Here is a 14,533-nt window from a genome sequence, read left to right as displayed (position 1 = left end):
GAACATCTGGGAGTTACTGAGCACTGCCCAAAGGTTTGGTGTACAGCCACAGGGGACAATGGAGGGTTTAGGAACATCTGGGAGTTACTGAGCACTGCTCCCAGGTTTGGTGTACAGGCACAGGGGACACAGGGGGTTTAGGAACATCTGGGAGTTACTGAGCACTGCCCAAAGGTTTGGTGTACAGGCACAGGGGACACGGGGGGTTTAGGAACATCTGGGAGTTACTGAGCACTGCTCCCAGGTTTGGTGTACAGGCACAGGGGACACAGGGGGTTTAGGAACGTCTGGGAGTTACTGAGCACTGCTCCCAGGTTTGGTGTACAGGCACAGGGGACACAGGGGTTTAGGAACATCTGGGAGTTACTGAGCACTGCCCAAAGGTTTGGTGTACAGGCACAGGGGACACAGGGGGTTTAGGAACATCTGGGAGTTACTGAGCACTGCTCCCAGGTTTGGTGTACAGGCACAGGGGATGTGCAGTGGGCAGAGATGTCTGATGGAACTCTCTCTGTCCCCCTGGCTGGGTTGCAGGTGCTCAGGCATGGCTGACCTGGACCACTCCCTGAGCCTGGCCGACGCTCTGACGGAGCCGCCCCCTGACGTGGAGGAGGAGGTGAAGAGAGACTTCATTGCCACGCTGGAGGCTGAGAAGTTTGATGACGTGGTGGGGGAGACTGTGGACAAGACAGACTACGTGCCCCTGCTGGATGATGAGGACCAGGCCAGGCCTGGCAGCCAGGAGCCCAAAAGCAAAGGCCACGTGGACGGAATTGCCGTGGAACGTAAGTGTCCCCAGTGTCCCCAGAAGTGCCACTGGCACAGCTGGAACATCTGTGCTCGCTGTGACACGGCTGGGACAGCACCTGCTCTGCTGCTGGCCTCAGTCTGACAGGCTTATTGCAAAAGCCAAGACTGAGGTCAAGCCCCTTTGTTGCTTTTTGCCCTTCAGCCTGTGAAACAGCCTCTCCCTGCTGGCCCTACACTCGTGTTTGGGGTCGGGTGCTTTTGGGGCTCTCAGAGGAAGCACTGACCACACTCGGTGGTGCCATGCTCCACAAACAGTGTCCCAGCACAGCAGAGCTGTGCAAGGTGCCTCCACTCTGCGGGATGGCAGAGCCAAGCAGGAAAGGTGGATGAGGAAGTGGGAGATGGGAATGTTATCATCTCCCCAGTGTCTAACAGCTGGATCCCATGGCTCTGACCCAAGGCTTTATTTACTTGGATTTCTTGGGCTGTGCTGGTTGTGTGCATGGTACCAAAACAAACTGCTGCCTCTGCTGCTGCTGCTGCTGAGCACTTTCCAGCCCAGCTGATATTTAGAATCATGGAATCATTAAGGTTGGGAAAGATCTTGGAGATCATCAAACCCAGCAGCTCCCCCAGCACTGCCAAGGCCACCAGTGACCCATGTCCCCAAGTGCCACATCCACATGGATGTCACATTCCTCCAGCAGTGGGGACTGCACCACTGCCCTGGGCAGCTGGGCCAGGGCTGGAGAGCCTTTCCAGGAGGAACATTCCCAGTATCCACCTGAACCTGCCCCTGAGGCTGTTCCCTCTGCTCCTGTCCCTGTTCCCTGGAGCACAGCCCGACCCCCCCGGCTGTCCCCTCCTGGCAGGAGCTGTGCAGAGCCACAAGGTCCCCCTGAGCCTCCTTTGCTCCAGGCTGAGCCCCTGCCCAGCTCCCTCAGGGATTCTCCAGCCCCTTCCCAGCTCCCTCAGGAATTCTCCAGCCCCTTCCCAGCTCCCTCAGGGATTCTCCAGCCCCTTCCCAGCTCCATTCCCTCCCCTCCAGCCCCTCAGGGTCTGTCCTGGCCATGGGGACCCCAGAACTGCCCCAGGAGTTTGAGGTGGAACATCACCAATTCATTTGTGCTAAGAGCTTTATCAAAAACTCTGCAGGAAAAGAAGATTTTTGAACAGATGCTTCCCTGTGTGAAAGGGCAAAGAGTGAGATTTGGGGTCATGCAATGGGTTTCTTTCCCAGTGAGCAATTTAAATTATTGCTCCTGTGCTTGTGTGCTGTTCCCTCCCTGCCCAAGTGGGAATTGTCCCTGGGACCAGCAGTGCCTTGATGATTTTATTTGTTTTGTGGCCTTGATCTGTGCTGTGTACAAGAGGAAAACCTTTGGTAACCTGATGACTTCCTTCAGAAGAAGGTTTCTTTTTTCTTTAATGCTGCTGCTCATCAGTGCTGAGGAAGGTGGGATGTGATTCCCCAGAATAAACAGAACCTCCAGGACCACAGCATGGGGAATTCTGCTCTGCTCAAGGCATTTATTTGCTTTGATTAGAAGTGCATTGGGTGCCTTGTAATACAGAAAATAAAACCTTGAATTTTCCATGCTGACCCAGTTATTAAATGGCACCAAAGGAGCAGGAGGGGTGGGAATGGGCAAAGGGATTATTTTAAAACTTGGAATTTGGGCAGTTCAGGTGTGTGTTATCTATTTAATTTATATTTTAGCCCTGCAGAAGCAGAGAAACACCTTGTTAACACCTTGTGTACCCTTTGAGGGTATTTTAAAGCAATCCTTTGTTGTAGAAGCTGCAGATCCTAAACCATCTCAGCCCTGGGGTTTCTCAGTGCTAAAATCATTGCACACTGTTGGTGTAAAATCCAAGGCCCTTTAGTGTGTCCTGCCAGCTGTGAGTCCCTGGACATTGCTACTGACACCCTGGGGTTTAACTTTCTGGTTTTCAGGGCATCACTGTCCCAGCTCATTATTCCAGCAACTCCAGACCCTGGGCTGGGGGTAACGAGGCCTTTTGGCTTTGCTCAGTAATTAAAACTCTGTGAGGGAAAGGCTGGGTCCTGTGGGCAGAGCTCAGGCACAGACAGAGGGGGGAGGAAGCACAATTTCAGGAGGAATTCCTTCATGGAAAGGGTTATTAAATATTGGCAGGGGCTGCCCAGGGGGTTTGGAGTGCCCATCCCTGGAGGTGTCCCAGGAACCCCTGGAGGTGGCACTGAGTGCTCTGGGCTGGGACAAGGTGGGCACTGGACACAGCTGGGACTGAGTGGGCTGGGAGGGCTTTTCCATCCTCAGGAATTCAGGGATTCTGGGGTCTCCTGGCTTCTCCAGCCCCTCCTCTCCCTCTCTGCACTCCCCATCTGGGCTGCTTTCCCTCCTCCATGGCAAGGGGGGGATGCAGTTTCTCATTCCTCCTTTGGAGATTGGTTTTTCCCTTTTTTGGGAGAGCTGGAGAGCAGTCAGGAGCATGATGTAAATCTTTGGCAAGATGCAGACGAGACCCTGGTGAGGAGAGGGAGAAGTTGAGTGGAGCTGTTCAGCTTTCCCACCCTGGACCAGCAGGGAAGGACTGAATCCTGAAGCAGGGTCAGGTACCACAGGCCAGCCTCAGGATTTGGTCCTGGAATGTCTTCATTTCTCTGACCTGTTTTTCCTGAAGTGCTGGGGATACCTGGTGGAGCCCTGGCTGCTGAGAATTTTAGATTTTCTTTGTTGAAAGACACAGACCCCCAAGAGAACACTCCTGGGGCTGTGGAGAAGCTTCCAGAATGGAATGACAGAACTGGGATTGTGGGTGTGGAGTTGGGATAGAAGTGTGTGATATCCAGGGAAAACCAGATACCTGTTTCTTCCATGAAAATCATTTAAGATCTGTAACTGTTTAAAAAGAATCTAAAGTGAAGGAGCTTCATTTATTGAGGCTCCAGAATTAATGAGCTCTGGGTGAGATTTACAGGGTCCTGAGGGGCTCTTGGTGTTGCAGTTCCATGTTTGAGTGTGACACCAACTTTTTGGGGAATAGCAGAGAGAGTTCCATGTCCCTAGCTCCAGACAGCCTGGCTTTCCTGAGGGAGAGGAGCAGCCTGGCTCTCCAGCCTCCACTTGTTCATTTATTTATGTTAAAAGGCACAAATGTGTTCTGACATCACGGTCTGTGCTCCTGAGATTGTCTTTCCCCAGTCAGAAAAGGTTTAATCCTCCATCCTGTCAGGCTTTAGCTGCTCCAGCTCTGCTCCAGGGTTTTCTTTCACATTTTTCCTAAACCCAGGAGCCAGATTAGGAGAGTTTAATGTTGAGCTGGGCTGGGTGAGTACAGAGGGTGGAGAAGAGCAGGGACCTGTGATGAGCACTCATTTGGTCACCTAAAAATCTGTCCTAGAACAAAGCTTTAATAATGTTAGCTCCTAAAATGCCAGGGAGGAATGGGTTTACTCTTCCTCACACCTGGCTGGTTATGTGGCAAATTCTGGGATAATCCCCTTAGGACCTTGTGGGCCTTACATAAGCAAGGGGTGTGTGCTGCCTGCTTGCAGCTGGCTTTCCTTGGCAATTCCAAGGCTCTCAGGATCCTCTGGAGCTTCCAGGAAAGTCCTGGAGGCTGCAGCAGCACCTTCATTCAGGGTGAAGGAAGGGAGCTCAGCTGGGAGCCTGTTCCAAGGGAAGGAAACCTCTGGGGTTTCATGATGTGCAGCAGAGCTCCTGGGGGGTGTTTGAGCTGAGCTGAGGAGCAGGACTGTCTCTGCAGTGCTGGTTACTGGTGGGGAGCTGAGCACAGCCCAAAGGGCAGCCTGGTGCTCAGTCCCTGTGCTCTGGCACTGCTCACAGACTCCTCGGTGAGCTTGAACCCTGAGTGCAGGATTTTTTTGGAGGGGATTGTCCTGATCTGGGCTGGGCTGGAGTTGATTTCTGCCCTGGCTGGGGCAGTGCTGTGTTTGGAGGTGGGGGTGAGAATGGTGTTGATGGCACCCGGGTGGTTTGGTTCTCCCTGAGCCCTGCCCACTCTGGGTCAAGGAGTTTTTGGTTTGCCAGGCTCAGGCAGGGAGCAGGTGCCAGGAGGGTGGGGGGCATGGCCAGGAGAGCTGGTCCCACCTGGCCATGGGGATATCCCACAGTACACAACGTCCTGCCCAGTATGAACTGGGAGAGATGGCCAGGAGCTGCCAGTCACTGCTGGGGACAGGCTGGGCATTGCTCATGGCCTGGAGACCCAGGGGGTTGGGCACCACTGGTTCCTCTTGGGGTTCATCCACAGAATCAGGGAATTGCTGAGGTTGGAAAAGCCCTCAGAGACCATGGAGTCCAACCATCCCCAGCACTGCCAAGGCCACCCCTGGCCATGTCCCCAAGTGCTACATCCACAGGGATTTTAAATCCCTGCAGGGATGGGGACTCCAGCACTGCCCTGGGCAGCTGTGCCAGGGCTGGACAGACTTTTTGGGGAAGGAATTTCCCCAGTTTCCACCCAGACCCTCCCTGGCCCAGCCTGAGGCCGTTCCCTCTGCTCCTGTCCCTGTTCCCTGGAGCACAGCCCGACCCCCCTGGCTGTCCCCTCCTGGCAGGAGCTGTGCAGAGCCACAAGGTCCCCCTGAGCCTCCTCTGCTCCAGGCTGAGCAATTCCCCTCTCTCTTTTCACTGTTCTAATTCCATTATTTATTTCCTGTACTAAGCTGTCCTTGAGCCCCGGGGTTCTTTGCCCTGCACTCCCCTCCCCAGGGGCTGGGGGGGCTCCCTGGGCCCCATTCCCCTGGGACTGAGCCCTGCAGGACTCAAACCCTGCCTGCCAGGAGGGGTGGCCTCGGTTGAATCAGTCCCAGCAGTGGCTCTGGGACCAGAGGTGCCACCACGAGGTGGCTCTGCTGGCCCTGCTGCCCTCTGTCCCACAGCTGCAGAGCTCAAACCCCGGGCCAGACCTCGGCTCCTTTGGCTTTTCCCTCCCTTCCCACCCGAGGAATAAGTGCCCTTCCTGCAGCAGGACTGGCTTTAGCCAAAGGGATTCAGACACCTGGTTATGTGTGAAAGGGGAGATGGAGAATGTTCCCCACAGCCCAGAGTTCCAGAGGGATCAAAGATAGATCAGCAGATGATGATGTTTGCATTTTTGGCTCAGATGAGACATTAAACCTTTTCCCTCTCAAAGTCTGCCCAGCCCCATTCCTGCCCCCCAGCTGTTACATCACAGAACCCAGAATGGTTTGGGCTGGAAGGGACCTGAAATCCCATCCCCTCCCATCCCATCCCATCCCATCCCATCCCATCCCATCCCATCCCATCCCATCCCATCCCATCCCATCCCATCCCATCCCATCCCATCCCATCCCATCCCATCCCATCCCATCCCATCCCATCCCATCCCATCCCATCCCATCCCATCCCATCCCATCCCATCCCATCCCATCCCATCCCATCCCCTCCCATCCCATCCCATCCCATCCCATCCCATCCCATCCCATCCCATCCCACCCACCCCTGCCATGGCAGGGACACCTCCCACTGTCCCAGGCTGCTCCAGCCTGGCCTTGGGCACTGCCAGGGATCCAGGGGCAGCCCCAGCTGCTCTGGGAATTCCATCCCAGCCCCTCCCCACCCTGCCAGGGGACAATTCCCAATTCCCAATTCCCAATCTCCCATCCATCCCTGCCCTCTGGCAGTGGGAGCCATTCCCTGTGTCCTGTCCCTCCATCCTTGTCCCCAGTCCCTCTCCAGCTCTCCTGGAGCCCCTTCAGGCCCTGGCAGGGCTCTGAGCTCTCCCTGGAGCCTTCTCCTCTCCAGGGGAACATTCCCAGCTCTCCCAGCCTGGCTCCAGCCCTGCAGCAGCTCCAGGTCCCTGTGCTGTTTTCCCCCAGGGCTGGGGCAGCCCTGCAGGGGCTCTGGGGCAGGAAATTGAAAGGAGAGGATGGAAGGAGGTCGCCCCCCTTGTTCCAGAGTCACCAGGGTCACACTCTGTCCCTCAGTGTTTCACTCAGGTTTTCCTCTCAGTGTCAGTGTTTTACAGCTGTGCCTGGAGCAGGCTGCAGGTGCTGCTGGGGACGTGCTGGCCCTGCTGCTGTCCCCTGTCCCCAGGTCAGGGGCTGCTGCTGGCACTGCCCATCCACTCCAGATTATCGCTTTAGCCCGCGCTGCCCGAAATTTGTTTATGTAAAACCAATCCTTTGATCCACGAGCCAGATGCAAATACTATCTTGTGATTCTGATGAGGATTAGGTAGTTACAGCATCTTGACATGGTTTTGGGTTTATGCAATTTAGAATATGAGGGGAGGAGCCCTGGCCCTGGGCAGGTTGCTGGGTGCTTTCACACTGGGCCTTCAGCAAACCCAGCTCAGATTGATTTGCTCCAAAGGCACTGACCTTCAGAGACTTAAAAATAACAACCACTCCTGCTGCCTGGATTGGTGGCATTTGACCTGATTTTTCTGGAAGCTTTTCCTCCCAAAAAGCTCCAACTGTAAAGGGAACCATTTTACCTCTCTCTGGCTTCCCAAGGAGAGCCATGGCATTTCTGATCCTTCTGCTCCTGTGGGAGCCCACTCTGGAGGGGTTAATGCAGTAATAATCGTGGTGGCATCAGAGTCACTGAGGCTGGCAGAGCCCTCCCAGCCCCCTGAGTCCCAGCTGTGCCCAGTGCCCACCTTGTCCCCAGCCAGGAGCACTGAGTGCCACCTCCAGGGGACACCTCCAGGGATTGGCACAGCAAACCTCCCTGGGCAGCCCCTGCCAAGGCCTGAGCACCCTTTCCATGGGGAAACTCCTCCAGACTGTGAAGCATTCCAGCAGCTCAGTTGCCTGTGCAAGGTGTAGGGAGCAGCTCTGAGAGAAAGGAAAGCAGGATGTGATCATGGAGGGAATCTTGGGGCTGTCCTCTGCAGGGCCAGGAGCTGCACTGGGATGCTCTTGTGGCTTCCTTCCCTCTCAGGAGGTTCCCTGATTCTGCAGGGCTTCTGGAAATGTGTGGCTCCTGCAGCTGGGCTGAGCTCCCAGGGGGCTTCAGCAGCTCCTGCATGGAACTCCATGGGATTCCTCAGGGATCCCCTGCAGGGCCCTGACCCTGCTCCTGTGCCTTGGGCAGCTGTGACTCAGTGTTCTTTAAACCACACTGACCCTGATTTCAGGGGTCCAGGCAATGCCAGGACCTGCCCCACTTTCTGCTTCAGGCCATTCCCTGTCCCAGTGCCCAGCCTGGCTGTGGAGCTGCTGGGGAGCAGGTCCTGGGGTCCCTGTGCTGTTCCCAGCCCCTCCAGGAGGATGGAGGTCTGGGTTTTTCTGGGAGCTGGCAAGGTGATGGGGAAGTTTTGCAGAGCACCAGGATGAGCAGAGATGGAGCTGGGAATACTTTTCCTTTGGCTTTGCTGAGGGCTGGGTTCAGCCCTGCTGTGTCTGAAGGGCCCTGGGAACGTGGCTCTGTCATAAAACTGGGGCTCAGGAGGCTCCAGCAGCAGCTCCAGGTGACTGAGTGTGTGTCTCTGGGGGAGAAACCTTTATTATTTATACAATGAGCATTTCCTCACTGTCAGCAGAGCTGGGGGCCCAGGGAGGAGCTGGTGCTGCTTGTTCTGCTTCCCTAAAACTGCTCAGAGTCATAAAGTCACAGAATCCAGACTGGTTTGGGGTGGAGGGAGCCTTAAAGCCCACCCAGTTCCCCCCCTGCCATGGCAGGGACACCTCCCACTGTCCCAGGGTGCCCCAAGCCCTGCCCAGCCTGGCCTGGGGCACTGCCAGGGATCCAGGGGCAGCCCCAGCTGCTCTGGGCACCTGTGCCAGGGCCTGCCCACCCTCATTGTATAAAACTTCTTCTTTTATATGATCTAAATGGACCCTCCTGCAGCTTCCAGCTGTTCCCCCTGTCCACTGCTGCCAGGCTTCCCAAGCTCAGTCTGTAAATCCTGGGGCTGGTTCAGATTGTGGCTGTCAGAGCCAGAACAAGATGGACTCAATGTCAGTGATGAGGATTTTCTGTGCTGGGTTTTGGAATTGGTGATCTTCCACCCTGACCACCCTCCTCTGACCCTCCCCTGATCCCTGCTTTAGCAATAGTTGCTGTTTCAGCAGGAATTTCCCCATGGAAATGTCTCCCCAGGCCTTGGCAGGAGCTGCCCAGGGAGGTTTGGAATGCCCATCCCTGGAGGTGTCCCCTGGAGGTGGCACTGAGTGCTCTGGGCTGGGGACAAGGGGGGATCAGGCACAAACTGGGTGTGGTGATCCCAGAGGGCTTTTCCAGCCTCAGTGATCCTGGGATCCTATGAGGCTCTCAGGGCTGGAATTGATAATTTCTTCTGTGGGTTTTAGGATCCCCACCAGGTGAAAGGGGGGGATCCATCAAAGCTTGGGCTCCATCTTGGAGCTCCTTTCCAAGCTCAGTGATTCTGCAGTTGCACAGAGCTGTTCTCAAGGTCTGGGCTGAGATGAATCCCTGCACTTTAACCCCTGTGTTGGTCCCTTGCAGATTGCTCAGCCTCGGGGCCCATGGTGGTGGAGAACGGTGACCACGGGCTGCAGGACCAGCACACAGGTACCACATGCTCTGCTCTGCACTCCTCACTCCTCCCAGGGGGCTGCCTTGGCTTTAAAGAGCTTTCAAGGAATGGGCAGCAAAACAGAGCTTGGTTTCTCTGGGGTTTAAAGGGTTTCTTTGGGTAAAACCTGGTTCTGGGATGTGCTGTTCTCTATCCGTGGGCAGTGCTGGGAGGGCAGCTGGCAAAAATGGCTTTGGAGAGTCCATAATACCCTCAGGTGAGCTGTCCCCTGTCCTGTGACTCCCCCTGTGGCCCACAGTGGTGTTTTCCCACATCCCCATCCTTTGGAGCAGTTTTTATTCTCTGCCCTGGCCCAGCTGTGTCCTCCACCCGAGCTCCCCTCCGTGGACGTGTCCCCACAGCTGCTCCAGCAGTGGCACAGGTGACACCGAGCCTTTGGGACATTGCCCATGGCATCAGGGTAGGTCTGACTGCCAGAAGCTTGTGGTGGAGCTGGGTGAGTATCTCAGACTTGTGCAGACCCTGGAAAAGAGTGTCTCAGACCCTTTGCAGTCAGGCTGGAGTGCTGAGCTTGGTGCTGCCTGGGGCACAGTCAGCAGTGAGCTCTGCTTCCCTTCCCCTTGAGCCTCTCTGCCTGGGAACTGGGGCTGCCCCACACTCCAGCCCACCTGCTCCCTCTGTCACAGGGGCTTTGGCTGTGGGATGGAATATTCCAGAGGCAGCTGTCAGCCTGGCCTGGGTGGGGACATCCCTTGGTCCCCCTGGGGGTGATCCCAGCTCCAGATCCTTGCTGGGGCTGCCTGGGTGCTCCCAGTGTTATCCCAAATCCAGAGGGGCAGCCCCAGGTTAAAAACCTGTTCAGGAAAAGATGATGAACATTGGGGGGATGGGGTGAATGAAAACTCCTCTTTGCTGTAATTCTCTGCAGGGTTTTGGAGTTTGGTTTAGTGTGAGTGAGTTTCATGTCCTTAGTGAGGATGGGAATAGAAAAATTGATCTTTGTGCTTCATTTGCCATTGGAAATCTGGTCAAAAGGAAGTTGTGCATCTTCTATAATTCAGTATAAACTGAAATTAAGAACACTTCTGAACCTTCCTAAGGATATTTCCCCCCTCTTATTTCATACTTCTAACTAAAGGAGATAGAAATGCTATCAGATTTATGGTCTGAATAATTAAAGGCATCAGGATTTCTGTATTGAGCTTCTGGGTTGTGTTTAAAAAACCCTTTGTTATTTGCCTCACTCTTGCTTTGTGGAGGTTTAACTCTTCACACTAAATGTTAACAACTTTGATCAAAGGTACTTTTATGTGTCTGGAGCTTTTTAATTTATTAATATGTTCCCTCTTTGTGAGGTAGAGTTGAATTATTTTCCTTCTCTTGTTCAAGTGTGTCTAAAAGTGACATCAAAATGGCAGAGCAGGGTGTCAGCATGAGGAGCTGTGGCCATCAAGTTAATTAGGTTTGCCAGAGTAACAGGAGATGTACATGACACAATTCCTTCATGGCCTCTGTCCCTGCCCCCTTCCTGGTGGAATGCTTGCAATATCCTGGCTCTCCCTGGGAGAAAAGGGATAAATGCTGAATTTCCACAGGGCAGTGCAGGGTTCAGAGCTGGTGCTCTTGGGATGGCCTTGGGCAGGGCCTCTCCCACCCTGCAGAGGTGCTGCTGCCCAAAGCTGGATCCCTGGCTCTGAACCACCTCCAGTCCTGGGGCTTGTTCTCAGCAGGATCCATTCCCTGTGTCTGAAAGCTGGAAAGATTCTGTGGGATGTGGGATGAGAGCAGAGAAATGGAGCAGCCAGGAGGGGACTGAGGCAGGAGATGCTCAGGCAAACCAGCTGCTGCTGCAAAACCCAGTGTTAAAAACCAGTGTTCAGAGCTGCAGATTAAAACCAGTGTTCAGAGCTGCAGGTAAAAACCAGTGTTCAGAGCTACAGGTTAAAAACCAGTGTTCAGAGCTGCAGATTAAAACCAGTGTTCAGAGCTGCAGGTAAAAACCAGTGTTCAGAGCTGCAGGTAAAAACCAGTGTTCAGAGCTACAGGTTAAAAACCAGTGTTCAAAGCTACAGGATAAAACCAGTGTTCAGATCTACAGGTTAAAACCAGTGTTCAGAGCTACAGGTTAAAACCAGTGTTCAGAGCTACAGGTAAAAACCAGTGTTCAGATCTACAGGTTAAAACCAGTGTTCAGAGCTACAGGTAAAAACCAGTGTTCAGATCTACAGGTAAAAACCAGTGTTCAGATCTACAGGTTAAAACCAGTGTTCAGAGCTGCAGGTTAAAAACCAGTGTTCAGAGCTACAGGTAAAAACCAGTGTTCAGATCTACATTTTAAAACCAGTGTTCAGATCTACAGGTTAAAACCAGTGTTCAGAGCTACATTTTAAAACCAGTGTTCAGATCTACAGGTTAAAAACCAGTGTTCAGATCTACAGGTAAAAAACCAGTGTTCAAAGCTGCAGGTTAAAACCAGTGTTCAGATCTACAGGTTAAAAACCAGTGTTCAGAGCTACAGGTAAAAACCAGTGTTCAGATCTACAGGTTAAAAACCAGTGTTCAGAGCTACATTTTAAAACCAGTGTTCAGAGCTGCAGGTTAAAACCAGTGTTCAGAGCTACAGGTTAAAACCAGTGTTCAGAGCTGCAGGTTAACAAGGTGCAGGTTAAGAGGCAGTGTTCAAAGCTGTGCTTTGGGAAGCAGGGCTGGGTTGGAGTTGGTCCTGGAACACTCCCAGGCAGAGTTCAGCTGTTGGCACACCCAGCTGTGGCTCTGTCTGGGCTGGAGCTCAGGAAGCACTGCTGGCTGGTTTCCTTCACTCATCACATCCAACAAGGTGATGACTGACCTCGTTCTATTTCAGCAGCATCCTCTGCAGCCTCGGGCTGTGGCTGCAGAGCTGGCATCAGCCAGGCCTGAGCTGCTGGCACTCCCTGGCACCCCCAGACACCCTGGGTGCAGCAGCTGGCAGGGACCCAAACCCCTCCAGCTCGGGCCAGACCCTTCACTGAGTGTTGGATTCTTTTCTCTTGGCAGGGCTGTGCCCAAAGCCCTGCTCAGGGCTGTGCTTAGGCCAGGCTTTAGGAGAGCCTGGCAGCTCCTGCCCAGGGCTTGGCCACGGCTGCCCGGCCCTGGGGGTTTGGGTTTGGGATCTGCAGAGCTGCAGAGGGGAGCTCTGGGTGCTGGGCACATCCCCTGCAATCCTGCTGCTGCTCCTGCTCTTCCTTAAAAGGAGAAATGGAGAGGCTGGAGCAGCATTCCCAGGGATGCAGGGCTGGGAACAGGGAGCAGGGAGTTCAGTTCTGCTCTGGAATCCCTGCTGGGGGATGCAGCTCACTGCTCACCTCCACCAGGCCAGGGTCAGGCAGGGCTTGGTCAGACCAACAGCACATCTAGAGCCAAAAATTCATGGGTCATTTGCAATTTGCAACTCTTTATTGCAGGATATTTGCCTAGGGTTCAAAGGAAATACGTATTTAAAAATAAAACCCAGCCAAATTTCTGGAAAGAAATCCATCAGGGATGGCCACGTGGTTGATCTGGATGTGCCTCTTGCCCAAGATGCTGTCCCTGCTCTGGCTGGCAGGGGAGAAGCTCCCTGGGGAAGTGTCCCTGCTGGGTGCTGATGCTTCCCCTAGCTGGGCTTTGCCTCCAGCCAGCCTGCTGGCACTGCTGTCCCCCAGCAGGGTGGGCTCACAGAAATCCTCTGTTTGCAGAGGTGCAGGTTGGGCCTGTGTGGGGCCAGGGAGAGCCCTGCAGCCCCCTGGAGCAGAGCTGTGTGTGAGCTGGCAGACGTGCTGGCTGCCCTGCTGAGGTGTTGGGTGTGGTGCAGGGCTGCTCCATGCTGATGTTTACTAATCACTTGCGCTTTCTTGCCCCCTTCCCCATCCCCTTTCCCTCTCCTACTTCTTTTCCTCTCTTCTATTTTCTCCTCCTAGAAGCCTAGACTGTCTCCTAACACTGGGGCTGCCACTGACACGAGGCCAGTGTCCTTTTCTACCTGCCATTACACTTCTAAAATCTGCAGCATTTTACAGAGCTCTTGCTTTACCTCCTTGGACTTGGCTGTAGAAGAACCAAAGGGTGGCTCCATCCTGCTCCTCCTCCCTGTGCTCTGCAGTGCTTGTTGAAACCTTCCTCTGTCTGTGTAAGCACAAAAGTGCACCCTGCTTTGGAACTGCACTGTGCCTCTGGTTTGAAATCACCACCACAGCTCCATTTTTGGTTTGATCACCTTTAAATTTAATTTCTCTCCGTTTTCATGGTGCTGGATAAGAGAAGGTTTGAAATTTCCAGTTGTGCTTCCATAGTGGATGGGTCCACCATGACTGCAGCTCCCTTCCCTTCTCCCCACACTCACCACAGCCTTTTAGAGACCTGCCTTGCTCCTTGCTGCTTTGAAACCCTCTCACACGATGTTCTGGTCTGTAACATTGGTGTTTTCTTGGGTGGGTTCACATCATTTCTGCACTTTGTGGGTTTGAGAAAGAGATCAGGGGAAACCAAGTGTCCTGAGGTGCAGCTGGATCAGCTCTGGGGTCTGAGAGGAGCATTTTGGGGTCCAAGCCATAACAGGGAGTATGAAGGAAAGCAGCCAGCCCCAAATTCCTGCCTTAGGGAGTGGCTTTGGTGTCACCCTCCTTCCCAAAAAGCCCAGATAAGGAAGGAAATTGCCTTTTTTAGCCTCACACCTCTGGCTTCCTGTGAGAATGAATCCTTGGATGGAATTTTACCTGCCATGAGAAATAATCTGTCCCTGCTGAAACTCATGGAAATAAAAGCACTGAGATGTGATATTGTGCTGAAATAATCCTGACAATTTCCAGCAGCACCAGGAGGAACAGGCCTGGTTTTACCTAAACCAGAGCTACAGGAGCCTGTGCAGTGGCATTCCCACTGCCCCACAGAGGTGCAAAGCTTTCCAAAGACAAAAGTGCTCATTTTTCCATCAGAAGATGAAACAAAACATGAAAGGAGGAGATAATGAGAGAGAGAAATCAGTGGTTAACCTGAGGCAGGCTCAGCCTGGCTTTGGGAGGTGAGGGACTCTTTTGGGTGAGCAGAATCCTGCTCAGGGTACCTGGCCTGCAACACCTGATGGAAGGGATTTAGTTGAACCCAAATGCAGCCTGAGGCTCAACAGCCCAAACCAAGAGCTAAGAGCTTCACCTGCCTAAAAATGGCATTTCCTTCTTGTGAGGGGAGTGCCTGGCAGTGCCCCTGGTACCCAGAGCAGCCCTGTCCTGCTGCAGGCAGGGTTTGGGTGCAGTGGGCACTGCCAGGGCTGTGCCAGGCCAGCAGAGCA

At 53.8% G+C, this 14,533-nt stretch overlaps 1 protein-coding gene across 10 annotated transcripts in view; it reads left to right on the top strand.

Moving 5' to 3' along the window:
- MAP4 (microtubule associated protein 4) overlaps positions 1 to 14,533 on the top strand; it is a 148,536-nt gene that overhangs the window by 48,627 nt on the left and 85,376 nt on the right. For all 10 annotated transcript variants that reach the window (XM_059869756.1, XM_059869604.1, XM_059869913.1 and 7 more), the window contains 2 exons: positions 535 to 785; positions 9,198 to 9,263. In XM_059869756.1, coding sequence (XP_059725739.1) covers positions 545 to 785; positions 9,198 to 9,263 — 307 coding nt within the window. In that variant the 5' untranslated portion in view covers positions 535 to 544. The remainder of the gene's footprint in view (positions 1 to 534; positions 786 to 9,197; positions 9,264 to 14,533) is intronic.

The sequence above is a fragment of the Haemorhous mexicanus genome, chromosome 1 (assembly GCF_027477595.1).
Source record: "Haemorhous mexicanus isolate bHaeMex1 chromosome 1, bHaeMex1.pri, whole genome shotgun sequence".
Taxonomy (NCBI): domain Eukaryota; kingdom Metazoa; phylum Chordata; class Aves; order Passeriformes; family Fringillidae; genus Haemorhous; species Haemorhous mexicanus.
Note: the sequence above shows the minus strand (reverse complement) of the source record. Positions and strands in the feature narration are given on the sequence as shown.